General features: G+C 39.4%; 1 protein-coding gene across 3 annotated transcripts; it reads left to right on the forward strand.

Annotated features, from left to right (window-relative positions):
- Positions 1-11: 11 nt before the first annotated feature.
- LOC112554555 lies at positions 12-27,911 on the forward strand. Of its 3 annotated transcripts, none has more exons than XM_025222377.1 (39): positions 12-2,567; positions 2,983-3,168; positions 3,508-3,582; positions 5,601-5,748; positions 6,014-6,183; positions 6,527-6,701; positions 7,293-7,477; positions 7,772-7,965; positions 8,482-8,626; positions 9,197-9,390; positions 9,531-9,714; positions 9,901-10,079; positions 10,760-10,904; positions 11,146-11,324; positions 12,017-12,179; positions 12,610-12,844; positions 13,309-13,439; positions 13,950-13,964; positions 14,441-14,556; positions 14,837-14,945; positions 15,112-15,281; positions 15,615-15,831; positions 16,189-16,454; positions 16,890-17,133; positions 17,285-17,527; positions 17,778-17,909; positions 18,207-18,404; positions 18,606-18,854; positions 21,467-21,674; positions 21,986-23,091; positions 23,282-23,404; positions 23,690-23,815; positions 24,624-24,752; positions 25,001-25,123; positions 25,434-25,697; positions 26,219-26,335; positions 26,475-26,603; positions 26,944-27,078; positions 27,347-27,911. In XM_025222377.1, exons 2-39 carry the CDS (start codon positions 3,153-3,155, stop codon positions 27,538-27,540), a joined length of 7,131 nt encoding a protein of 2,376 aa, XP_025078162.1. In that variant the 5' UTR covers positions 12-2,567; positions 2,983-3,152; the 3' UTR covers positions 27,541-27,911. The 3 variants fall into 3 exon arrangements, with proteins under 3 accessions (XP_025078162.1, XP_025078173.1, XP_025078154.1); XM_025222388.1 differs by having other exon boundaries at positions 3,045-3,168; XM_025222369.1 differs by having other exon boundaries at positions 12-3,168.
- The last annotated feature ends 47 nt before the right edge of the window (positions 27,912-27,958 follow it).

Consider the following 27,958-nt stretch of genomic DNA (forward strand, 5'->3'; position numbering starts at 1 on the left):
AGTCGAGGACTACCTGTACACTTAAGTCTTGTATCCTATACCGGATGGGAGAGAGGAAACGGAATCAGAGGAATATCCGTAGACGCTTGAGCCGTTACCTTATGAACATGGTAATGTTGTGAGAACAAGTGTGTGAGGAGACTGCTCCGGATCCCGTAGATACATAAAATTACACAGAAAACATTAAATCAGTGACTTTACGAAATACGATGCACAGTTGCTACACTCGAAGGATATGAGAACCTCCTTCTTGTAACACTCAGGTGACGTAAGCTGGTCTGGTCCCGCAGTCTATTGAAGACTGTCCTCTAAAAAGTCTAAGGTACCTTGAAGGGTGGTCAGCTCCGCGGAGGGCAGAGGTTTACAAAGGTGAATCAGTAGACTGATTGTCCTGTGCAGGTCCTGCTCACTATCGCCCAGGTGTACAAGTATATCGCTATAATGAGATCTGTGTCGCGTCGCTGTTACATTAGTAAAATAATGAGAGAGAAGAAAGCAAGAGGATAGGATAGAAGCTAGAGAGAGACAAGAGGGCAACAAGAAAGAGTAAAGAGAAAATAAAAGTCAATAACAATTTTCAAAATTTATTTACTCAACAATGACAATGGTTATAGGAAAATAAATTCAACAATTTATTAAACATTAGACAGCGTTAATTGCAAAAGTCAATGTAAAATAGCAACTAAGCTAAGCTCGAAAATCGCTAGCCTCTCTCTCACTCACACACACACACTATCTTCTTGTCTTACTCGGTCTTTGTCTATCTTCTAGAATCTTACTCCTTTATAGTGTGATATACCAGCTACATGATGTCTGTCACATATGTAACGGTGCGCTGTCAAACATTCTTACTCTACGATATTGTTCAACAAAGTCTGAAATTCCCTCTTGGTTAGCCATGTTCTGCGAATTTCGAAGATGATTCTTTTTCTTTGTACATTACTTCACCATATCATGCACCTATTCGACTGTTAGCTGTATCTTCGTAGTGACAGTAAACTCTGGGCAAGTGCCTAACTTCATATTAAAATAATTACTTAAGTATTTGGTTATCTACTTTACAATAGGTAGTTAATTTGGTTCAGAAGAAGAGCAAGACAGCAAGAAGATAATACTCTCATGTCTTGCGTCCGTTCTGCCTTCATCAAAGAGACAATTCCATTTACTGTCTGTGGAGCAGTCGCTGACGAACGTGTCGAGCTTATTGGCGACCAGCACAACAACAACAACATCGGTACCTTCTACTACACCTGTACTAATGTCTTTGACTGGCATGCACTTACCCAGACATGCAATGGTAATGAGTCTATGAACAGTTTAAATGCACAGACGGTGACTGACAGCGTTGCCGAGATGCAACTAAGAAACTTCTGGATGTTATCATAAAACTGTTATCGTCCTACTGAGACCCCGATATAGTAGGATACATGCTGTCCATGTCGTTTTTATTGTCTCTCTTCTACTCATTCAGTTATTCATCAGTCTAAGGTGTGTGGGATGTGAGTTCAGACTAAATTACAGACTTTTTTTCAAATGAGGTTTCTCCACCTTACATGATTGAACTATGACAAGACAGAAGTTTCCAGACATCGATTGTCACAAAAACAACCGACACTTGTGTCCGTTAAGGTCTGATGTCATCTAAGTGGGAGAGGCATTACTTGGGAACGAGTGAGCTCCTCTCTTATTTTTCGAGACTTTTACTACTGAGTCGCTGTAAGGAGTGTCAATGGGAAAGCTCAAATTTATAACTGTGCTCACAAAACGATCAACAGGTTATTTATTGTCCCAACCGTGAGTTGGATTATAAGGAAACATTTTGAAGTATTGACAAGATCTTGATATATGATGCTCTATTGATCACAGTATTTTTATCGCTTAGTAACATACTTTGTCTCAGTACATGTCCTTAGTACACGCGTCACTAAAGTTAGAAGCAACTTTCACTGTTTTTTTAAATGATCCAAAATTGACTTTCCTCCAGTCTGTCTCTCTCATGATGTGTGTGTACGAATGTACGTAGAGATGGGGGCAATGAGCGTCATGAGAAGAGGGAAATTAATTATTATTCACCACATTTATGATTTTCATTGCTTTTACCTTTATTTCAGTTAGATATCAACAGAAAGAGCTATAATTAGACTTGGCATTATTAAGCAATAGAATTTATGTAACATGCATTTTGCGAATGTATGTGTAAAAAAATTCTTGTTTCGACAAACTAACTTGAACCTTCCTTAACTCGATTTTTTTTACCGATCGCTTGAAGTTTCGACTTATAGAAGTTCGACTTACTATGTTTTCATTCTACAGTTTTTAATGTTTCTCGTCATAGTGTATATCATGATAGGACTTGATCCTGCATTAACATTTGTGTCTGGACAAGTTAAAGTAGCGGGCGCGAAGAATCAACTCCACGTGTCGAGAACAATGGACAGACAGGGCAGGTCTGGGCGAACCAACAGTTCTAATTTTCAAAGAGACATGCGTGCAAGGAAGTTGCTTCACCTAGCTTTCAGCGCCGCCAGTAGTCGTCGTTGTATACAGTCGCCCAGGCGTCAACAGCTGTAGGTAGCGAGTCGTGGGAGGCGAAGTAAAGAACCCTCGACATAAATACTCAGCATGAGCACTTCTACTTACATCAATGATGCACTTGTCATAGTTTATTACATCCTTCTTTGTATTTTCTTACTCCACCCTAAGCTGTATCCTGATTTATTATTTATAGTGTGATCATAGCTCTTGATCCGTTTTTGCAGCTTTCAGTGGGGTACTCTAATACAGCCCCTCTCTTAGCAAATAAAGTTGTAATCCCAGAACAGAGTAAACATTGACTCTCACACACACATAATGTTTACCCTTCTTCAAAGATTGTTTAACTCTTTACTTTTGCTTGATTTTTTTCTAACCTTTATACTAACATTTACTATAATTCAGATCGTTGCAGGTTTTCAAATATTAGTTTTGTTGATTATATGACAGCACGCCTAACGTAACAGCCGACAAATGATTGGCTGCTAAATATAGTTTTATGGAAACCCCAGATGAGGAAGATCATAGTCTGTAAACGGATACCTATAAAACAACGGGATCTCACTGAAAGTCACTGAGAAGCTTTGCTTTCCAGCAACCTCACGGCACCTGTAACAGTCATGCGTCTCCGTACAGGTGAGATTTATGAAATATTTGTTCTCATTGCATGTAGACATCACACAGAAGCATCGCGTACATACATGCTAATGTATTCGTTTATATTTGTATACATCCATGCAAGCAGACGAGCAAGCACTTAAGACAGAAAAACCTGAAAAAAACTTACTTCTGTCTGTTCTTTGTTTGTCTTTTATTCCTTGTCTGCATTGTTGTTTCTCCCTCCTGCATCATCATTGTTATTGTTGTTATTATTATAATTATCATTATCAATCTTTTATTTACCATTGTCTTAATTTGGATAAGGTTTTCAGTTTATAACTAGATGTTTCTGTTGTTGGTGATGTACCTTCTCAGGACTGAAGTGGCAAAGCCCTTGTCTTGTCTGCTTCCTCGTTTCCTTCCTTCTCCCGCCTTTAGCAAGAGCACAAGGTTAGTGCACGTGTTCATGAAGTGTCGATGTTTAATAAAGCTGATGAAATAATGCGGTAGACAGTTGTTATTGCACTAATTTACTTACCTTACATAAAAGGCTTTTGTCTGGTTCTTGAATGTACTACAGCCGATCAACATGAAATGACACCTAACTCTGAAGAAATTAAATGAAGCTTACTAAATGAGAAGCAAGCACTCCCGTTGCTGCGTGTGGTAGGTCACGTGGTTGTATCACGAACGATATGTCATAAGGGAGACAATTTGTTTTCAATAAATAGGCACAGATGTGTCGTCAATTCAAAATAATATTAGAAGTTTTTAAATAATGTTGAAGGCTTTGTTAAATCACTCAGACAAACATCTACTACCCCAGACATATAAACAGGCACTTGGTCATACTTTTTTTCTAAGATTAACACTCAGGGCTGATGCTTGGCTAGTTTTGTCTCGTGACCCACGCATGTAGAGTAAAATGATACACTAAACATGATGGTTTCTTCTTCCCCGCTGTATGTGTCACTACAACGAAATATTACTTTCTCCTCAACTGTATTTTACTGTGACCATATGTAAGGGATTTTTGCGTGTCCTGTGGTAATTTAAAGTGAAGCATGTAACTCTCCACAATTAAGAGTCTAGATGAAAACCGACCAGGTAGTCCCAGAGACCACTAAATTAATTATAAGGTCATTGTTACGGGCTTGTACGGAAGCATTATGCAGGGAAGACAGCCATAGGTGGCTAGGGTGAGCCAAGAGAAAAGAGCTGCTGAATGGAGGTGTACATGACGGGTGTAACACGTGGACCGTCTCCATGGCTACCCATGGCGGCTGAGAGAGGGCCGGCAGAAGATAAAGCTGTTCTCAGAAAATAAGAGAACGTCTATGTATTTTCCCGAACTCCAAAGCACCGGAGTTGTTTTTCCAGGCTTCACCTTCTCATCCATAGTCTCACGATATTCCATTGGTAATGTTTCACTTCCTGCAAGAGTTCTTGACCCGCATCGTAGCTATGTAGATTGAGGATGTCCAACGACCATTGTTTATTCCTTTTTAGCACTTTTATTGCGTTACAGTAGGGTTAGCTTAAGAGTCTTCTTTTTGTTTTCACCCTTCACCAAGCCGTTTAACTTTGCCCGTCCATTTTTTCCTGTTTGGGTGTGTACACAAGGTTGATAGTCATGGCTTGAGGGGCACTTGCCTTCCCATGTACTTCACATTGCTACCTGATAACAACCTACTTGTGGACAGTCTTACTTCAGTCGCTAGTCGCGTACGTCTCTTGTTCATAAAGATTTATAGAGCGCAGATAGTACAAGTGATTTCTGTGAGCTTACCATACACACACATATGTATTGTATATATACTTAGACATGCACTATACAACTGTGAGTGGAGAGACAACTGAAGACGTCTTCAGAGAAATCAGACGACAGTTTCTGGGAAGTTTAAAAAAATGTTACAATGTATGTAAAAAAAATTGTTGTCTCAATATAACTTGATAGCAAAATCAAAAATAGAATCGAAGGCAGATGAAGTTGAGCTATTGTTCAATTTTTTTTTTTTTTGGCACCGATATCAGTTATATTTAAAATAACCGATAAAGGTAGTCACTTGAATGATAGGCAAGAAATGTAGATTCCTTACATATGCAGCACCAAAACAGACAAATACAGTCATGGCTGTGCATACTGTTGCTACGAATAGCAGCCTAGCTGAGGAATAATGACTAGTTTCTGTGGCAGGACACACGAACACAGCAAAAACATAAGTTTAACCAAACTATCATAGGCATGCATGCATGTCACAACAAAAAGACATTAAAACACAAGCTGTAGCACGAAAGTCGTGATGATACTGAGGAGCAGCATAGTTCCTGTAGGTGTTTAGTATTTGGATGCTTATGTTTATTCTAATAATAGTTACTAGCAAACTTGTAGCTTCTGGTATTTTGTGTGCCTTTTTGTTTACTTTTTTTGCTTTGCTTAGACGATTTTGATGCTTTTTTCGTATCAGAGAAGAACAACATACGACTTGTAGATGGACGTAACCCATATGAAGGACGAGTGGAAATCTTTCAGGATGGGGTCTGGCTTAGTGTCTGCCGTTCGTATGTTTCATACTACTTTGGGAAAGTCGTTTGCCGACAATTAGGCTATCAACCGTGAGTTGTTTTCAAATATGAAATTTAAATCAGCTTTTATCTTTGATCTGCTTATTAACTCTCCAAGTTCATAATACCGTAATATTTCAAGAGAATGGTATTGTGTAGATGACGATGATGATGATGATGATGATGATGATGATGATGATGATGATGATGATGATGATGATGATGATGATGAGGAGGAGGAGGAGGAGGAGGAGGAGGAGGATCTGAATGCTATGTGTAGACTGTGTACATATGAATGGTTGACATGTGTTTGTAGAGATGGCGCTGTTCTGTACTACGCCAACTCTTACGGTTCGGCTCCTGGCGAAATACTCAGGAAGTACATCAGCTGCAATGGACAAGAAGCTTCACTATCAAACTGCAGCATCTCGTCAAGTGACCAGAACTGTGACCCTAGTTCTACACTCGGAATGAGCTGTGACACAGGTGTGCTGGAATGAAAATGTCACTTCAGATGCACCTGCGCATCACATGCATTCAGCTACGGTTCTCATCTACCAATGTTAACACGCATAAGTGTGCATACAAGCAAACACACACTTAAACATGCATTCGAGTGCATTCTTGGTAGTACATATGCACATATCCATGCACTCTGCACTCCCTCGCTCACTCTCTCACTCGCTCACTTACTCATGTCAAATGTCAAACAAATTTCACAATAAATTTAATCTCGAGAGAGCGAGAACAAAGACTGGTACATTCTAGTTTATTTTTTTTTTTATTTGTTTTTGTTTTCCGTTTTTTTGACAAGATGCCAATGTTTCAGGACTATCGGAGAGGCAGACAGTTCGTCTTGTAAACGGCACGTCTCAGTACGAAGGTCGGGTAGAGGTTTTCAAAGCCGGTGTGTGGGGAAGTGTCACGGAGCGAAACTACGCAGAACGACCATTGTACAACGCCATTGCTGCGAATGTTGTTTGTAGAAGTCTATTCGGGCCTAGGTTAGTGTCTCGTCATTAACATTCCTTTTGAGTAGTTCTTGTGAAAAATATAGGTAATCCAACATCGTTTATCACAGAGAAGATATTAAACTTCCTTTTTCTTACGCAGTCTTGGAAGTGGATGGCCTAAGAGTTAGAGCATTGCTTTCGAAACTCGCCATACCTTCGACATCCGTGTGGTGCAGCGGACATTATTTAGTCACCCGAGCTGTCGAAAATGGTCACCTGGCATCTGTAGAGGATTGGGAAAAAGTAAAACAGTGAGAGGAGATGACCATCCTCACAGAAAAGTTGCTCTAACATTTCACTCCCACCCCAATTATGTATTTTAAAAAAACTGGGGGACGACCTTTACTTTTTTTACAATTTACTAACAGAAAGAAAAAATATGAGAAGGAAGTTGAAACCTTGGAAGTTGAAAAGAAGATTGTAGTTACAATAAAAGACATTGTTTTTATTTTCCAACGACTGTTTCCATAACGGCCTATAAACCACAGTAACCGTAGGTAAAGATAAAATGTCAGAATTAAAATCCTTTGATAGGCTTTCAGAAGCAATATAAAATAAAGAAATACTGTTACCTCTGTGTAGCTATGGTGGGTCAGTGGTGCCTAAACAAGAAGCCATTTTGCGATTTGGAGTCGCCAGGAGGATTCCCATACAAATAAACTCCATAAGGTGTGAAGGAAACGAACAGAGCCTGATTAACTGCTCATATTATTCCCCAGGGTCATCCGAAACACTCGAAGACAATCTTGCTGTGGTGTGCAAACAAGGTATAGTTCAATGTATATGATCTACAGTCGTGCCTACATATTGTTTACCACTGTCCCAAGCTAGTAATACAGCATTAAAACGTAAGCTAGGAAATAAGATACAAATTAAAAAAAGGCTCCAAGCAGCAATAAACCCAAATATCTGCTAGACTAAATTAAACTGCATTTAGTATTGCATGCTTATATATATAGAGAGAGATTTTTAAAAAATAAAAAGAGAAACGTGCCTGAGATTTCATTCACATAGAAGTATCTTTGTCCATTTCAGTATTTGGTGTCGTTTAATATCCACAGTTCCTGAAGGTTGCAACTGGTATAAAGCTGAGCCATCAGGGACCATCAACTCGCCTGGGTTCCCCCAAGGCGCAGTGTACAGCAGTAACACGGACTGTGTGTGGACGATAGTCAACCAGGCAGGAAGGATTCAACTGTCTTTTACAAACCTTCAAGTCAACACCTCATTGACGACTTCAATGAACATACTCCGGGTACGTTAAGCAATATACATTTAAATGTTTATATTTATATGAGCGGTAAAGGTGCTAGTGACACATTAGGTGTGCCATTTCGATAACTTATATGTAAAATTATCAAAGCAGCTAGGATATACATTATTCCACACAAAAACAGTTGTGCTATATATGTCTGTTGTGCTATCTATCTTAAATAGTTTCTGTTTTAGATTTCTTATTAATATTAAGCATATCTGTCTCTTTATTTTTGTCTGCTTGTCCATCCAAGCGTTTTAGTCAGTCAGCAAGCCTCTCACTTTGCGTTTGTTATTATTTGTCTTACTACATTTCTTTCAATGCAGCTAATAATTCCTGCAAAAACAACAGCTCATTGTTTATGTTGCGCTTGTAATTCGAGTGTAGTTCAGTCAAGCCTAAAATCCTTGCTGAGTGCGGCAGAATGTGTGGCCCACCATGCCCAAGACTTACCTAAGTCAACAATAAAATGGATATACTGTGAGATATAACCGTCTTACTTACGTCCTGTCCTAGGTGATAGACAGTAATGCTTACTCTAACCTAGCCTACATCCAGACGCCCACTACAGTGGCAACATTGCTGTCCTCCGGAAACACACTTTACGTGTGGCTCACAGCTCAGTCTGCAACAAAAGGAATTCAGTTTCAGGCCTCTTGGGGTAAGTTGACTTTAGAACATAAATGTTTCCTCCGCCATCTGCAATTAGAATATGTTTCCTGCGTAAGGTGGGAGAGAGAATAAAACAAAGCTCGCAGTTCATGAAAACTGCAATTACTTCTTTTAAATATTTAACAACTTAATGCTTATAATTAATAGCCTAGGACTAAACCACTAGCATATCGATACTTGCAGAATATTTCTAAACTAGTCTAATTCGATAAAAGACTGCTCACTTACTCCATTTGTTGTTCGTTCGAAGTCCCACCATACAGGGACAAATGACATCCTTTGGAAATGCCCTATACCGGTAGATGAAAATTTAGAATGTAAAAAAAAATCATCTGTGCTCCTTTAGTCTTTTTTATTTAGAACAGAAATTTGTTATCTGTTCACTCTAGCATTGTGTCAATAAAAAGTTAAAAAAAACCACAAAGAACTATGCACTTAAACAGACTTGATTCTAGTTATAATTAAAGCAAACAATTCAGGAAAATAACTATATTTCACAAACTTAAAGAACTCACTTTAGCAGTCTGATACTGTTAATGATTATTTTTCCTACCCCCAGACGTTCCACCTTGTTTTCAACGACTGACCAACTCGGGTGCTTATATCCAGTCACTAGGCTACCCAAACCAGTATCAGCCGAACTTGAACTGCACGTATGAAATTGTAAAGAGGAAAGGTGTTTTCATTAGCTTTTCGTTCTACAACTTCGGTCTGGGAGAACAACAAGGAGGTGTGTGTCGAGATGCTCTACAGGTCAGTATTATTCTGTAGCGTCAAAACTCTTACATAGAAATATCAGGAGGTATATTTAGAGGCTGTTTAGATATTGTAAAATTCATTTAATGATAGGACATCGTTTGTATTATTAGTTATGGAATGTGTTGACATCACAGATATTTGATGGCGACTCTGAAACGTCAGCGACTGTTGGAGGTCCGCTCTGTGGAACAACCCGCCCCCCTGTCATGAGGACCAGCAATAAGACATCTACATTAGTTCTCGTCAGATTCATATCGGATGCTATCAACACATCTGTTGAGACAGGATTTAACATATACTATTCTCAGGTGGAGCCAGGTAATAGTTTTCACTAACTCACCCAAAGCCGCCCACCATCTACCCTCTTACATACCTTATGATAACTGAAACAAAAACAACTATAATACTGTTACAGCATGCACATATAATTTCCGACACAAGGTCCATAAAGATATACTAAAATACAAAGCAAAAGTGGCAATTAAATATTTACATGATGTGCAGATCCGATCAGACCAGGTAATTACACTGCTGACGTCGGCAGTTTCAAAACTCCCGGCTACCCTAACGTCTACAGCGACGAAGAGAACGTCATCTGGACCATCACCACCAAGCCCTACAAGACCATCACACTCTCCTTTCAAGACATTCAACTTTTGGGATGCTGTCTTAATTATATTTCAGTAGGTTAAAATTTTTGATGTTTATTTACTTTATCGAGCTTTGCGATCAATGTTATTTGTGACTACAGAGAATAAATTTCTGTATGCAGCACAAAAATACCAGGGATTTTTATGAATAGAAAAATTGTAAGTTTTGTTTCGCAGTCATTAAATCCTATCACTTGGTTTTACGCAGAGAGAATTTATTAGAACTACATCCCAATAAGATTAAGCCGAATTAATAACGAACTGCGATAGGAACAAGGCAACACCTGCACACACAAAAAACCAAAACCAAAAAAAAAAACAAAAAAAAAAAAAAAAAAAAAAAGCTAGCAATTAGCATCTTTAAAATTGATATCTCTTTATTTAAAAAATTAATATAATCCATGTGACGATATACAGCATTGATATTTTGCACCGTGCTTCGTTTAGTGCTCCTCTAACATTAGTAGATTACTTTGTTATCAATTGTCTAACCTAGTTTCCAGGCTGTTCCTTTAAGTTGCATGACAGTTATTACTGAGTACTTATGTGCTACTTACAGGTTATCAGAAAAACTGCAGGGGATTGACAAGACAGATTACAGCTACACTATTTTATTTATGAACTTACATGTATTAGCGCACAAGAAGATCCAATCTCAAAGCTTCAAGAATATCCTACCAACATTTTTTTTCAATATTACGTTTTTGATACAGGTGTATGACAGGGTCAGTGGCAACACCAATATTTATAGCTCGGGGTCCGTCTCGCCGATCATCAGTAACGGAAACAACCTTGAAGTTAGATTATACTCATCGCTGGACAATGGCGTTAACAAATTCAAGGCTTCTTGGACAACAGGTTCGGCAAGTTTTCTATCAAATTGGTGTTAAGCCCTTTGAAGTCCTACATACATACTTGCATACGTGTTCACCTATATGCACCTGACAATGTATGTAAAACAATATATATACATGCATATACTTTTGTGTGCACATAGATGCAGTCTGTGTTCAGTTTGGTAACAAAATCATAATAAATACGCTCTTACAGTATTTCTATAGTTAGGCTAAAATTGCTGTTTGGAAATCTTAATTTTCAGAGTGTCGACAAGTATTCCAGACTACCAATGGTGTCATTACCTCTCCTAATGATCAAGAATTTAACACCTCATCAGCTGATTGCACTTACATCATAAGTCAACAGCCTGGCTACTACATCAGAATACAATTTTCTTCAATTAATTTTGAAAAAGATGCTACCTGCAGGAATTATGTAGAGGTATATCATAGTTATAGAAACTCTAAAGCAGTGTACGGGTTATTATGGCTATTTGTACAATGCCAATATATCATCATTACCATATTTGGAAGACTACGAAAAGCCATAGTCTCGATCCAGTGAGCTATTTCCTTTCCAGGGAATTGGCGAATCATATGGAATCAGTGTTTGCAACTTAGCATTTTCTAATCTGAACCCTTTTAGGATCAGAAACAGAATCATCAGTATTGAAAGTTTTTCTCGGTGATTAAACGTCGGTGAAAGATCGTTCATATTTGGCCGGAAGCATTATGCACTCCTATATTACATTGTAATTTAGTTATGGGAATTTATATTTTGTATTTTAAATGCTGCTGGAAGCATTAGTTTGAATCTATTCATAGAGAATCAAGCATCAAGAGATACCTGTATGGCGCTTATCAATCATTAAAGAAAAAGGAAAAAGTCCGAAATGTTCGGATAGTGTTTTAGTAGATTTAGATGTCCTCAAACACAAAAGGTGTGTTTTTTTCAAATAAAAATGTATTCGGATGTAATTTGATAATCATCGTCACGTGATTGACCGACTGATTGATTAATTACAATATTTGTTTAAAATTGTTACACTTTCCCATAGCAATCAGTGGACCTCCTTCATTAATTGCTCATCTCCCTTTTTCACAGACAAAAGCATTATATTCATTTTACTCCAGATACGCGATGGTAGCACAGAGTTCTTCCCCGTGCTTGGTGAAAAGTACTGCGGGCTGTCACTTCCCCCACCTTTGACCTCCACTCAAAATGTGGTATTCATGAAGTTCAAAACTCAGATTGGAAATAATTATTTCAGTCTGACATACTCCTCCCATCCAAAAGGTAAATCGCTCTTTCTTTCTGTATGTGCGTGTCTTTTTTCCCACTTTTGGACATTCGTGTAACATGTTCCTTATTCTGCAGCTCATCAAGTTGCAATGACAATGGGCAGATGTAAATAAAATGTTGAAGCTTGTAGACGATTTCTGTAATCCAGCGGTAATATTTTAAACTGTTTGTAGCATTTTCTGATACATTTTCTTAAAAGATCTAGTGATTTGAACAACCATTAAATCATTAAATCGTCTTATATATTGATATATTATGCAATGAATCCAGAACATTGATCCAGCAGGTCATATTGTTTCATTTCTGCTAAGGTGAAAGATGGTATGTACACATTCACATACACACATTTACCAGTGACTCTTGCCTCTCACCTTACAAGTAGTCTGACCTCGTGGAATGCATTATGTTGTTATCTTGGGCTTAGAGTGCGACAAGGGTCTGATGACAGACAGCGAAGGAAGCTTCACATCGCCTGGCTTTCCTCTTGGGTATCCTAGCAACACCTACTGCGTGTGGACGATCAAGGTGGACGACAACAAAGCCACCATCGACTTGACCTTTGACGACTTCTCTGTCGGCTATCAAGGAACTCAATGCCAGAATGCTTTTGTCAGGGTCTACGATGGAGCAGCTGTGGATGCAAATACCGTTATCACCACGTGAGTTTAAAAGGAAACTTATAGAGCATGATCTCTATATCCCTAGAGTGACCTTAACTTCTCAATATGTCTCCTTTAGAGATTGAATGCACATGCGTTTGGGATTTTTTTATCTTTATCGTTATTTTTCCTCCAAGAAATTTGAGTGGCAAGTTCCTAAATGTCTCCGTTTATAATACTTAGCTCAATAAAATATTCCATTTCATTTACATTTGACAGCAATAATATTGAATTTTCATAAGTTTTTTTATTCGTAACAATTGATTTTGTTTATAGAAATTTGTTTATGAAATCTTATCACACTTTCTTATTTTTAAATGTATCTGTGTGCTATTTGTTCTTCTACCTGTGTGCGTCTGTGTTCATTTGGTTATTTTTTTGAGTTATTAAATCAAGCACTGTGACAATTAGTACATTCGTACATTCGTACACTATTCCAACATTAAAGTGTTCTGGTGTTGCAGCTTGTGTGGGACTGCTCTTCCGCCAAAGCTGAGGTCAACCGGAAGCAGTCTGACAGTCGTGCTGAACGTCTTTGGGTCACTGGTCAACGCCAACGGCTTCCGGGCATCATACAGTGCGAGAAGATCAAATGGTTGGTATTTAAAATGAGACACATTGTAACTTTTCTAGACTCAGATACTTGGTATTTAATTTATTTGCCACGTTTTTGTAGGAGACGACTATCGTATTTATTTGCTCTGTTAGTCACGTGTACCACAGTCAGAAGCACATCTTGAACCCTCTCAAGAGCGTTACAAACATCAAGGACAATATTGTTTCGGATTTCAAATGTAATTACTGTTCTTACTTGTGGACATAATATATTATTAAACTAATTGATCACACTAAAGCTTAAGTTAGACAAGCTTAAATAATAAAAAGAATGTTGGTTGCATAATTTAAATTTTGTTTAATGAATAAAATCTGACACTTTTGTGGTAGGCATTGTGTCAACATTAACAAAGCATTCGGTATTTACTCGTTTAGTTGCCAATGAATGTGATTGTAAGTCCGAATGTATATTTGTTTGTCTGAATGCGTGTAGATGCTATTGTCAAACATAAGTTATGTTTACGAAAGATTTTTGTCTTGTTTGTTGCAGGCGGGCTTCCAAAAGGTGAAATTTCTTTGAAATAGTTTTAATTTTAGTCAATAAATAGGTAGAGAATAAAATTTGACTTTCATATTGAATTACGAAGCAAAACATAGAGAAGGCAACGCAAATGAAGGTTCATTACACACGAAATAGATTCTTTTCTTAATAATATCTCTCAAAGCAAACACTTTAAGAAAAATTCATATTGCTTTTAAATTCTTAATGAATAACTGTCTTCTGCTCCCCATGTTCTCCATCTTTTCACACACACATACGCGCGCTTGTCTATATATCTATAAATATAAAGATATATATAACTTACACTTTAATATTAACCTCAGCTATTAATATATAGATGTTAAACGAGTATTGAGATGTCTGCTTGTTTATGTTTGAACGATTCCACTCAGTATTGTATTCGTCTTAATTTTATAAAGTATAAATTATTCAGCCATCTTACTGTAGAACATTTTTTAATCTTTCTTTCGCGTTGTCAGGCCTCTATCCATATGGCGTGGCTGCAAATGATGGGATCCTTGGATCATCGACACAAACAATACCTCTTCCAGAAGAGGAATTTCTGTTTGGACTGATTCCACAATCCACAGTCAATGTATGCTTTCTACGCTTCTATCGTTAGCATTTAATATTCCCGTTTAATACCGCTCGACAAAAATTAACAGCAACACAATATTACCGAGTTTATAATAAATTATAAAGACACGTTACCCTTTGTATTGTTAGCACATACAGTATGCAAGTATGCCAAGACGAAGCCCCTTTTTTATTAAAAGTAATCTATAATAAAATTTTAAACCTCAAATTCTACTTACCTTGTAGAAAATAATGCGTTTTGCTTTCTATGACATTCATTCCATGTCATCATTTATTAGGTCGGTCGGAATGGAATCTTATCCTTTGAAAAGGGAACCGCATGGCCATGGCTTGACTACTCACGCCAAGCAATTTGTGTCTACTGCACCTACATCAGCGATGAACAAAGTAAATAAAAAACACCTCTTGACTTTGTGAAACCGACACAACTAAAGTGAACACACTATTTTTTTCAGAAAAGCTATGATATTTAAACAAATGCGCCCATGTATTTACCCACGAAATGTGTAGAGATTTAAGGCTGATTTTGCAAAATTATGTTTACTTTGTACAGGTGTGTACTACCATCTTTATGGTATCAAAGACCTCGAAGTGCTGAACAAAGCCACTTATGATGTCCAGGAGTTCACGGGGTCAAAACGATTTCAAGCCAGCATGGTGTTTGTGGTCACGTGGGACCGCGTGAAACAGTACTTCCCGTCCGTCGACTTTAAACCGACTAACGTAATGCCTTTTGTTTAACGATGAGATTTTATTGCGAAATCTTTATGTAAACGGAGCTGTTCGACCTCCGTTTTCTTCACTCTCTCTCTCTCTTCGCCCAAACCTATCTCTCACTCTTCCATCCCTCTCTCTTTCTCCTTCTTGTTTCCACTTTTCATGTATATATCCGCAAGCGTTCCCTCAGTTACGTTGGTACATAAACCAAACGTTAGCAAGCAAAATCAGTCCCACACTGAAAAAGTATGATATCAAGAAGTCATTTTAACAATGAAACATGTCAATAAATATTTAAATTACTATAGTATATACAGTCTGACAATACTTCTGATGCAGATGGGAGACGCCACGTTTCAAGTGGCTCTCGTCTCGGACTCATCAGAGTCTTACGCTCTGGTCCAGTACCGGGTGGGTCACATGACCTGGCGCTACCCAGGCCGCTGGTACAGCATTCAGATGGGAGTCGCTAAAGGATCACTAACCACATACCGTCCAAACGTTTACTCAGGCACTGAACTGGCTTACGAAATGGACACACACTTTGGAAACACAGGTCATTGTCCAAAGAGAATGACAAGAGGGCACTACTTACTCTGCATTCTCACATAGCCATTAAACCTCTTTGAATTATCTGTTTAAAATATCCAGACCGATCGACATTCTTTATATAGACAATGAGCGTTATTGACTTATTCAAGTTAATCACAAACCTAGTGATTTAGGAAGTGTGTGACAGAGAGAAGAGGCAGAGACAAGAGTAACTGAGGGTTAGAAATATTTCTCGGTACAGATAATGGCAAAGATCCCTATTTGATGATACAGTATTATAAATAATGTGAGGAAGAAATCATGTATATGGCACATTTTGAAATTTTCTGACTGACTTGTCTTTCTTCTCCATCTCTTTTAGGATACAAAGGTTACTGGGTTTACGAGTTGGGAAAAGCTCCAGCCAACTATCACAAGACCTGTCAAGACTGGTTCCGCAGGAACAAAGTATTGAAAGATGAGCGAAAAGCAGGTTTTGCCGCCCTACCCAAGTGCCCCTGCTCCAGACGAGGCATCTTCAGAGCTGTCGTCAACCAGTGGAGGTTCCATCGCCGGGACGAGCGGAACTACTTCGAGTGCTTCATCCTCAACCTGGCTCGCACAGGACAGTTCGCTCCATTCGGGAAGGTTTGCATCGCTATTTCCATGAAAGCGGGATTTGCTTCGTTAGATCACGTGTTCACACACTCACTAACTGACACATTCACCGAGGTTCATTGAGCACATTATACGCTTATCCAATAGTCTGAAGTGTGTTTTATTAATATTTACAAAGATTGTAACATATAGATTAAATAAAGGTCTATATATATGTGTGTAAAACTGATCTACATTTTTAAGAATAATTATCTTTTCCTCTTAAAAACAGTCTCAACTGAAATACATAATTTTTGGGAGGGATGCCGTCAGTGAAGTAAGAAAGGTATATGAAGGTTATCTTTTTAGCTTTCACACAACCCAAAATTATTGTCTACGTCCTGCTGTAAGAGGATTAGGGGATAAATGAGGTGAAACGGCAGTTAAAGTGAATGCTAGTACGGAGATTAACTGCCTTATCTACAGGAGTGTTGCTACTCGACCAACCCTCTGAAGCCAGACACACTTGACATGCTCATCACATCTCCACCTTTTGCCGGGGCGGCGCTGGCCTTTAACCCTTTAGTCTTCGCTCAAGAGAAGCTGTACGACTCTGAGGACAGGATCCCACACGTTGCATGTTGTGAGCACGGGACAAACAAACAATGTCGTCGCTACTACAATCTACGACCCATCGGAAAATGCGACCCGAATCCAGCGATACAGTGGAGTGAGCGACTCAAATTTATTCTCTTGTTTGTATTTGATATGCTCGACGTATTAATATAGTAATTTGAAATATGAGCGTTGCTGATGAAATTTGAAATAAGTGCACACATCAAATGATGTTTAGTAAAATGTGATCTTTCTTCTCTTATAAGCTCCCTTGTACGGTGACCCACACATAACGACCATGGATGGGATAGAGTACCTCTTTAATGGTCTAGGAGAGTTCACTCTGGTCAGTCTCAAAACCTCAAATGTCAGCTTCACCCTTCAGGCCCGGACACAGAGGGCGGAGCTTCGGCCGGGAACGCCCACCAACGGGACTGTCTTTACGGCGGTCGGGGCGGAGGAGAACGGAGTGAGGGTCTTCCTGCAGATCGACCCCAACACTAACACCAGTAAGTTCCTCTTTGGAGTCTAGCGTTTGTTTACCATTCAATCTACTCTGTCTCTCTATATATATATTCTCTCACCCTGAACAGGCAATCATTTTATACGAAGACTCTAGCTGTAATTCAGAATTTTAACACAAAACAGTCAACATTATTAGCCGCTTGTGTCGAAATTCGAAACAAGAGAGTCCTGCTACGTTTGGATGATTTTAGCATTATAAATCTCAAACATATAAATATCAATTATTATTTTCAGCGCTGGTGGTCTATGCAAAGGATGTCGACTACACCAGGCGCTTTGTGCAAGAGGGAGACAACTTTACTGTGGACGACGAAAGTTTTATGTTGCATCGAGATAACGACACGTGCGTTGTCAGCTTCCCGTCTGGTTAGTGCATCCATGGAGGATCAAGCTTTATAGGTTGAATTTTTATCGTTGAGTGCTTACAGGGACATAATTCTTGATATGAGTTTTTGTAGCAACAGTTATTAAATTATCCTGTGACGATCACACTCACCACGCAGCTAAACTGGTTTTCATGCACCTAGAAATTACTAGGAGTAAATAACTCCAAATATATAAACTGTAACCATAAAGAGCAATATATCCACGTAAAAGTGTATGTGTAAAGGGAGGTAAAAGAGCTTTGTACAGTTTTTATCACTTTTTAAAACTATTTTTCAGGCATAAGCCTGCAGATTTACATCCGCATGAAAGCCTTGGTGATTGGGATAGCCATGCCTCGCAACTTCCGAAATGTGACGAAAGGGCTGCTGGGAAATTTCAATGGAGACCCCACGGACGACTTTATTCTGCCCAGTGGCGAGCGTCTAAACAACAGTTTGAGCGAGCGCCAGATCTTCAACTTGTTTGCCAACAAATGTAAGAATAAAGAAGTATGCTACAACTTACCTTGGACTGATTCGCCTCTGTCCATCAAACTAATATGTAACTGGATAAATATATCATTAGTTAGGGTAATGTTTGCTTCGTAATGTCTAGTAGGTGTCCTTGTGTGGAGACCTTAGTAACACAAAAGGAAGATGATTTAAGAGGTCATGTTATTGTCGTCTGTGTCCCTAGGGCTGGTCAACACCAACAACAGCGTCATGCGATACGAGGCCAGAATGGGTCCAGCGGACTTCTATCGCCAAGACTTTCAACCTGTCTTCCTGGACGAGGTGGACCCGTCTCGACTAACAGAAGCCAAGGTTCTGTGTGGCGCCACCAACATGCCCTGCATCTACGACTTCCTGGCCACCGGAGACCGAAATTTTGCTTTTGAGACATCAGACCTGCGCAACCTGTCGGACATCCTCATCCAGCAGAGTGGTCAGTAGTCATGTATCATTAATAGCATGTTTCTTGTAGCAGAGATATAGAAATGTAGTCTTGTAGTATATAACATGACCTTTCACATGGCATAGGTTAGATCAGGGGTCTCAAACTCAATTTACCCAGGGGCCACTGGAGGCAGAGTCTGGATGAGGCCGGGCCGCATCAGGTTTTCCACAAGAAAAGCTCTTACAAAAACATTCCAATGTTATCAAATGTCTTATTTTTTCATCTTATTTTTGTGTTAAAAAATAAAAATAAATTAACAAATTCATAAGAAAAAATAAATCAATTAGTAATAAATGAATAAATTGAAAATGAAAATATAATAATAATACAGCAGATATAGAAGACAGGAGAAAATATAGTTGCTGACCAGAGAAATGTAATTATTATTATTCAGATTCAAATGTCTGTATTAGCATTTCTTTAACATTTAACTTTCTGAACATGAATGGAACATTGAACATAAACTGTTTTGAACATGGCTTCTTCTGCCTACTTCTTGCTGCTAGAGGTCTGGCAGCGCTTACTCTCGCATAGCCGAGCAACATTTGGCTTAAGGGAGGAAGCAGCTGAGACCCTCAGTACTGCTTGAAGATGCTCATCAGTAAGTCTGGATCTGTACTTGGACTTATTGAAGTTCAAGGTAGAGAAGAGCTTTTCGCACAAGTATGTGCTTCCAAAAAGACACATGGTCCGCTTGAACATTCGGGAAAGCTCAGGGAAGCTAGGGGGCAATTCTCTCAAAAATTGCCCGATCTTGTCTGCTTTTCCACTCACCTCCCTGAACTTGGCTTTGAGTTCAGAGTTGCACTGCAGGTCAATGAGCTCCATTTGAAGCACAGGAGGAGCATCTTGTACATAAAAGGAGTAGGGGTCCTCAAAAATTTGAAATGTGGTTCTGTGCGTCTTGAAATCCGCAAATCTGTGATCGAATTCCTCCTGTAGCTTCAAAATGACATCCACATAATCTTCACCACTGAACGGTGTGCCTGCATCCATGAGTGCCTTGCATGCTGGGAAATGGCAAAGGTCTGTCTGAGAAAGCTGGGCTTTCCATAACATAAGTTTTGTAGAGAATGATCTGACGTTGTCATAGGCAGCACTGACAAGTTGCCCCTGACCTTGTAGCTTCTTGTTCAGTACGTTAAGCTCATGTGTCATATCAACCAAAAAAGCTAAGTCCATGAGCCATTTTGGATCACTTAGCACAGGAACAGCAACCCCATCTTTCTCCATGAAGGCTTTCACTTCGGCTCTCAACTCAAAAAATCTCTTCAATATGTTTCCCCTGCTGAGCCAACGTACCTCGGTGAAGTAGAGCACATCCCCATATTCTGACTCCATTTCCTCTAAAAAAGCACGAAACCTTCTGTGCTTTAAGCCCCTGGATCTGATTTGGTTGATACATTTCACAACGAAAGACATCACATTGTCAAACTTCAGGCATTTGCTGCAAAGGGCCTGCTGATGAATAATGCAGTGCAGAGCAATGGCCTCCTCCACACCTTCCTCTTCCAGTTTGTTTGTTTGTTTTTTTTTTTTTTTTTTTTGTTTGTTTGTTTTTTTGAACAAGTGCCACCAGTCCTCCCTGTCATTGATGGCGCTCCATCAGTTGTTATTCCAACAAACCTCCTCCAAGGCAAACCGGCATTCTCAATGGCATCACGCAGCTGGTGAAATATCTCCTGAGCGGTGGTCTGGCCATGCATTGGAATCATTGTGAACAACTCCTCTATGACTTCAAAAGTGTCATCAACACCGCGGACAAAGACTGCGAGTTGGGCAGTGTCGGCGATGTCTGTGGTCTCATCAAGAGCGACTGAGTATACAATATGAAATAATATATATGAAACATTTTGCTTTCTCACACAGTTGATCATAAATGTCACTTGACAGGTCAGAAATGAGCTCTGCTACGGTGTTGGCAGAAAGGCTGATGTTGCTAAACTGACCTTTCTTTTCTGGACAGACAATACTTGCAGCCTGTAATGTGCTTTCCTGCTTTAGCAATCATCTCACTAACCACGTAGCTAGCTTCGACTGCTGCGTCATTCTCTTTGGTTGCTTTCTTAAAGAAATTTTGTTGCCTCAGTAGATGTGTTTTAAGATTAGCAACCCGGCTGACTCTCTCATCTCCCTGGTATTTTGCATACTCCTCAGCATGTCTAGTTGTGTAATGACGTTTCAAATGGTATTCTTTGTGCACTGCAACTTTCTCTGTGCAAATAAGACACGTTGGGCTGCCTCTGTGGGAGCGAGAGAGGAGAAGATATAACAGTATCAAACTCGGGCCGCACTAACAGGAAACTTTGATATTGAGGTGGGGGCCGCAAACTTTTGTCCGGCGGGCCGCAGTTGGCCCGCGGGCCGCGAGTTTGAGACCCCTGGGTTAGATGCTGCGTGTCGCCGGGAGCGTTTTGTGATATTTGTGATATTTTCTCTATAAAATGCAGCCCGCTGTGTAATCAAGTGTTTGATGCAAAGATAATATCACTTACCCAATCCATTGAGATGAATCCATGCATTCAAAGACTAGAAAACTTCGTCTAAGTTCAATGACATGTTTTTATTTACTTTCTATTTGTATCGGTGTTCATTTCCAGAGAATACAGCACCCCTCGCTCAGGTGCCTGAAGTTGCTAACATCGTCATTGGCGTTCCTCAAGTGATTGTCGTTACTGGCGTTGATCCTGACGTCAACGATGTATTAACATACCACCTTGTCGATGACCAGAATCAAACTTTGAGCATCAACCAATCCTCTGGTGCAGTTACCGTCAACCTTACGTCATTAAAACCCATCAAAATCCTGTGAGACTGTTTTCTAATAGTCCATCGGGTTCGGTGTATGTTTGAACAAATAATTGTGTTTTTTAATTAACTAGTTAGTATAAAAGGAATCATAAAAATATCACAATGAACGGTCAAACTTATTCAAATCATCGCAGTTCTACTTCGAGTGTAACAGGTAAATAATTTGCGCAGAGACTAAATTTTAAGAAATTACTATTGCAGTTTTCCTCACAGCAATTACAAATTTATGTTCAAAAAAGATGATAAAGTCTTGCAAGAAATGTGATCCCTCGTAAAAATTAAATTTTCTTTGATTCTGATTTCTTTAGGGTCTACGTTGTGGACTCACAGGGCGCTCAGTCTCCTGTAGAGTCCATTCCAATCGTCGCCTGCTCCGGGTGTTCAGGTCACGGCACGTGCAACATGTCGGACACTAGAGACGTGCTGGGTGACCACGACTTCCAGTTCGCCGTCTGTCGGTGTGGACCGGCCTGGGCGGGAGACAACTGCGAACTGGATAGAGATGGGTGCAGTGACAGCCCTTGCCACCCTCTTCAGAACTGCACAGACATACCAGCCAGTCAGCAAGGCTCCAGTGATATCGGGTACACATGCAGCGCGTGTCCACAAGGGTTCTTTATGAAGAACGACTCCAGTGATTGCTACGACGTAGACGAGTGTCTAAATAGCACTCTACATAATTGCACCATGCTGTGCGTCAACACGTACGGCAGTTACGAATGTTCCTGTCAGGAAGGCTATCGTCTGAGCACTAACGGCCATTCCTGTACTGACGTCAACGAATGTGTGGAGAGAACTCACGACTGTCAGCAGATCTGTATCAACACTGCTGGCGGCTTCCAGTGCGAGTGCGAGGTAGGTTACACCTACGACAGCACAACGAGGTCTTGTATCATAAATGTCAATGAATCCCAGGTTTGCAGCAACAGCAACTGTTTTCAGGGCTGCAGAGTAATCACGGATGCCGCAAACAACAGCCTCGCGCAGTGTTTCTGTTATCTCGGTTACGACCTGGACCCCAGGGACAACGTGACGTGCGTGGACCGCGATGAATGTCGGGACAAAGTGTGTGACCAGGTGTGTAACAACACGGCGGGCGGCTTCTCCTGCTCCTGCTACGACGGCTTCGCCCTGAACAAGGATGAGCGCACGTGCTCGGCCTGCCCGTATCTCAAGTACGGCCCCGAGTGTCGCGAGACGTGCACGTGCAGTGGCAGGAGCGTAGCGTGTCATCCTGTACGGGGCTGCGTCTGTCAGGACGGCTGGACTGGCACCACGTGCATGGATGACGTGGACGAGTGTGTACAGAACCCGGATGTGTGCGGCCTCCATGAGACGTGCGTTAACAACATGGGATCCTACTCTTGTGTCTGCCACTCGGGCTATGCCTTCGACGATAATGGACTTTGTCAAGGTATTCTATTTTGAGGATCTTCCTTTACCTGTCTCTGCCAGTCTCTTTCCGTTCTTGATATATGTGTAAGCATTACTTCACGTATTGCACAGGTCACAAAATTATTTGACTCCAAAATAATTTTAGAATTGATTAATAATTCATAAATTTTAATGTAGTATTTATAACTACTAATATACTTTATATTCAGATATCGACGAATGTACTGTAGACGTCCCGTGTAAAGAAAACGAGGTATGCACCAACATCCCGGGTGATTATTACTGTACCTGTAAGGCGGGTTACAGCAAGGCAAACTCAACGAACTGCACAGGTAATTTTTGCAAAGAAATTTTTAAGCCAATTTTTCTAATGTTTGGATAAATGAGTTATATTCGCATTTTTTTAACAGTTGTTGAGATTTCTCGTCATGCTTAAAAAAAATTGTAATCGTTTATTCTTCTTTGTAAAAATGTGCATATGTACATAATCTTACAGCACTGAACAAGCAAATAAAAGCACTCGCAAACACGAAGAATATCTTTTGTCTATGCACGTCTCTCGATCTTCTGTATTCCGTGGCTTTGTTCTTTTACCACAAAACAATTTGATGTTCCAGATGTTGACGAGTGTTCGGCCAATCGAGGAGACTGCCAGCACGACTGTGTCAACGTCCTCGGCTCCTTCAACTGCGAGTGTAAATACGGCTACAGACTCAACACTGACCGCAAGACCTGTTCTCAGGGTATTCTTCTCTGTTGTTTGTCTATTTTTTCTGCAAACTTTGCAGAAATGAAATTTCTGTCTTCACAGCATAAAAAGAATCTGAGAGACTTATCTTTCCTGTACTGTAATTGGTCTGTGGATATTCTTTTATTTTATTTTTTTTTTTTTTTTTTTGTTTTTTGCTTAATGTCAAAGGTTAGTGGGCAGTCATTAACCCTAGACGATAAACTTCAACAAATAAATATTTTTGTATGGCTTATGTCATGTTGAGATGAACTCTATTTACACCTGCCAAACATGGTTGTACATTGCTGTTTTGTTACCAAATACATTCGCTGCTAATACGCTCACATATTGAGCGACATTGTTTAGGAGAGATAGGATGTGTCAAAAATAAAAAATGTATTTACTATTTACAAAGCTTATTGTTAATACTAACTACTGAAAGAATTTGTGACTTTTGTGTTGTTGGTTTATCCGACGCTTCACAACTCATGATCCTGCAATTACAGATTTGAAAGTTTATTGTAATGATCGGACCTGTAAAATCAAATAATAATTTTTAGTATTTTTCCAGTGTGAGTATTCAAAAACCCTAAACATACTTTTTTAAATGATGCGTACCCCGTATTTCTTCCCTTTGACTAAGAGAGCATTGGCATTTCCAGCGACAGGTGTGATTCTATTCTGCGTATCTGGACACTGTAAACACTTTGTCACAAATATTGTCAGTTTGAGACATATGGGTATAATTATGTTCATTCACTGAGTTAACACTTAAATACCTTACATGTTTTACTTGTCTTTTCTGATGTACCTTACAACAGTGCGTGGAGTTTGTAACAATGCGACGATGTGCAGCAAGGCTCACGGATGTACCCTTGACGACAACAACAACGACTTGTGTTTATGCAACAGCGGCTACACGATCAACCCGAACACACTGACTTGCGTTGGTAAGTTAAAGTATGATAATAGTAAAATAAACTATCCACCGGTCTTCACATTTAAGCTAAGTTCTTCAGTCGATCCACCATGTATTTATAACAGTCTATTTTCTGAATAATATAAAACATCTACTTACATCACACGAGGGGCAGTTATTTTCTGCTGCTGATAAAATCCTGATGTCTAAAGTAAGCTTTTCTGATAAAATAATATCTGATGTCGAGTATGACTAATATATTTTATTTATTTGTTCTAGACATTAATGAATGCTCAGCGGGACTGGCCAAGTGCTCCCACACCTGTACTAACACACCTGGCAGTTTCACCTGCAGCTGTCCTGACGGAATGAAGCTGGATCATGACGGGCTGACATGCTCCAGTAAGAATAACATACTGTATCACGAATTTACACATTGCCTTTGACAGAGAATTGCCATTTTGAAAGAAAGCGTTTGACATTTACACTAACTATTAAGCATGAGCAGTAACCAAATATAAATGTCAGTCTTACATAAAACATACATTTACATAAGCATATATTCATTCATTTTCTTTGACTTTTTTACTAGTCAGACAGGAGCAGACTAAAGAATTTTTCATTGTTTTAATTCAAAGCTATAATTTATTAGGTCATTTTTAGAGTAGTATATGTTTATCGACTGGTGATGTGATTATATTTCCCGTTACAGCCTGCTCCCAAGGGACGTTCGGACCTAACTGTAATCAAGTGTGCGCATGCGCAGCCGGAGCAGATCGCTGTGACCCTGTTTCCGGTTGCGTGTGTCATCAAGGTTGGGAAGGTGTTAAATGTGACAAAGATGTTGACGAGTGTCAGTCGGGAATGTTGCCTGCTAACTGTACAGGTGAGAACGTAGAATGTGTCAACACTAATGGAGGCTACACGTGCAGGTGTCGTCAGGGATTCGCTGCAGACAACAACGGCGTGTGTCAAGGTACATGGTCATCAATGCTTTCTCATTAATTCCCTTCTATTATAACCTTTTCTTTAGTTGAATTTTGTATGACCATACTTCTCTAGCTGCTTCCGATGCAATGCAAACCAATATTTATTGCTATTTCTGTATATTTTGTTTGGCTTTGCACCCAGCCCTTATTGCTTTTTGGTATTTTCAATTTTGTAGATGCACATTTTTGTCGTGCACAGATAACAAAAGATTAATGACAAGGCACTCTGTTTATCGTCATATCTAGTAGTAGAAATAATTATCGGTGACTATCATTTCCCGAACTATACTTTCTGTACATTATATTTATTATGACTGATTTATCTTCATCACATGTGTAACGTTTAATGGTTAGTAGATATTGACACTGGCCGTACATTGTCGCAGTATAAGCGTAGTAACCTAATGCTTAATTGATATACTCATAAAACTATTTACTTCTTTGTTTTCATTGAGACAGTACGTGAACGCTGATAATAGGATATAAACTTTCTTTTTAATTATAACAGATATTAACGAATGTCTCGAGTCTCTCTGCGACCAGCACTGCAACAACACCATCGGCAGCTTCCATTGCTCGTGTGATGAAGGATTTTATTGGGATGAAGACACAAAGACATGCAAAGGTAAGACTAAAACACTTCGATTTCATGTGTGATTTGATGTTAACTGTCACAGGGTAACTGTGAGTTGTATCTAATCGCTAATATCAAAATATTTAGCTCAAATTGGTTTAATGGCATTCGAGTGTATGTCATGTGACAGATGTGGACGAATGCGCGTCCCTGCAGACAAATGTTTGCACTCAAAGCTGTGAGAACACCGCCGGTTCCTACCGCTGCTCCTGTAACGCCACAGGATACATCCTCAACAACGACGGCTTCACGTGCAGAGGTGAGTTTGTGAAGAGGCAAGAAGTCTTTGTACGAGAGCCACGTACATACAAATGTCCCTTGTTCACCTGGATTCCACTTTTATACTTGTGAATCATCTCTATAATTATAAAGATCTAACAAAAATGTTTTGACATGTCACACACGCCAACCAGTCTCCGTAAATACAGTTACAGAAGAAAAATGTAAGTGTCAAAGTAATGGCAGACAACCAGTGGCACTCAGAATATTTGTAAAGAATTGAACATAACGCCAATCAGAAAAAGACATGTCGGTACATTCAGAGTAACTTTTGTGTGTGATCTTTGAATAACATAAAGTGTAAACAATATATGTTGCAGCACTCACTGTCTGCGAAAGAGATGACTGCGATGACGTCAATGGGGGATGTGCTGTGGAAACAAACGGCGAGATTTGCTTCTGTAACAACGGCTATAACCTGGATTCGGATGGAGTTTCTTGCAGCCGTACTCCAGGTAAGTAGCAGTGATTAAATATTATTTGTTCTTTAAAAGTTGTCTGTTCATAAATTTATCCTTGTGATGTAAATTTTGTAAAGTATTTTATTTTACGCCCTAGTATTATAATTTATTGTTGAACAGCCAATATAGAATGGGCAATATTACTGATAGCAATTGAAACAAAATACATTCCTGTGATGATGTTGACTATTGTTAGGTCACACGAGATAATGAGTAAAGTCACACAGAATATTCAGCATCCCTGGTCGTTGGTTATTTTCAGAAACTACTGAGAATTCTACACAAGATGTTACGTCTCAGACTGTGGGAAACACACCAGAGCTCTCGACGGACATCAGCAGGAGCACTACAACATTGTCGTCTTCCTCGTTGCAGACGGCATCCGTCATCGGTGGAACCCTTGTAGGTGTTGTGGCTGCTGCTGCAATACTGATGATAGTGGAAATGAAGCTATAAGGCATCTTTGCAGTTTGATTATAGGTGGAAAGCTGAAATGTTTTCTGATTTATTTGAAAAACTTTTGCCCTGGCTAATGAAACTTTAGTATTTGTGCGGTTTGCTTAGAACACAGCTCATCTTGGTTAGAACACTGACATTTGAACTCATGTGCGATCGACTTATATGTTAAATGTATTTCTGTGCTATTAGTAGCTCACAACTATTTTTTAAAAAAGGAATCTCTTTTATACACAAAATAAATGTAATGCGTTAATTGCGAAAGTAACATGTTGCAGTAATGTAAACAATCATGTGGCAGTGTATACCCCATATTCTAAGAAGCCATTTACTGAAACTATTTTTCTGTATTAAACTGAATATACATAGCACATGTTCTGTCTGTTTTTTTGTTTTTGGTTTGTTTGCTTTTTTTGCC

This window comes from Pomacea canaliculata, linkage group LG2, assembly GCF_003073045.1.
Source record: "Pomacea canaliculata isolate SZHN2017 linkage group LG2, ASM307304v1, whole genome shotgun sequence".
Classification (NCBI taxonomy): Eukaryota; Metazoa; Mollusca; class Gastropoda; order Architaenioglossa; family Ampullariidae; genus Pomacea; species Pomacea canaliculata.

Excerpts from the sequence above, each read along its gene's own strand:
- LOC112554555 (XM_025222369.1), top strand. Across the intron at positions 9,715-9,900 it reads CTATTCTCAGGTGGAGCCAG|ATCCGATCAGACCAGGTAAT; the intron begins GTAATAGTTTTC and ends CATGATGTGCAG. Across the intron at positions 25,698-26,218 it reads CAACAACGGCGTGTGTCAAG|ATATTAACGAATGTCTCGAG; the intron begins GTACATGGTCAT and ends TAATTATAACAG.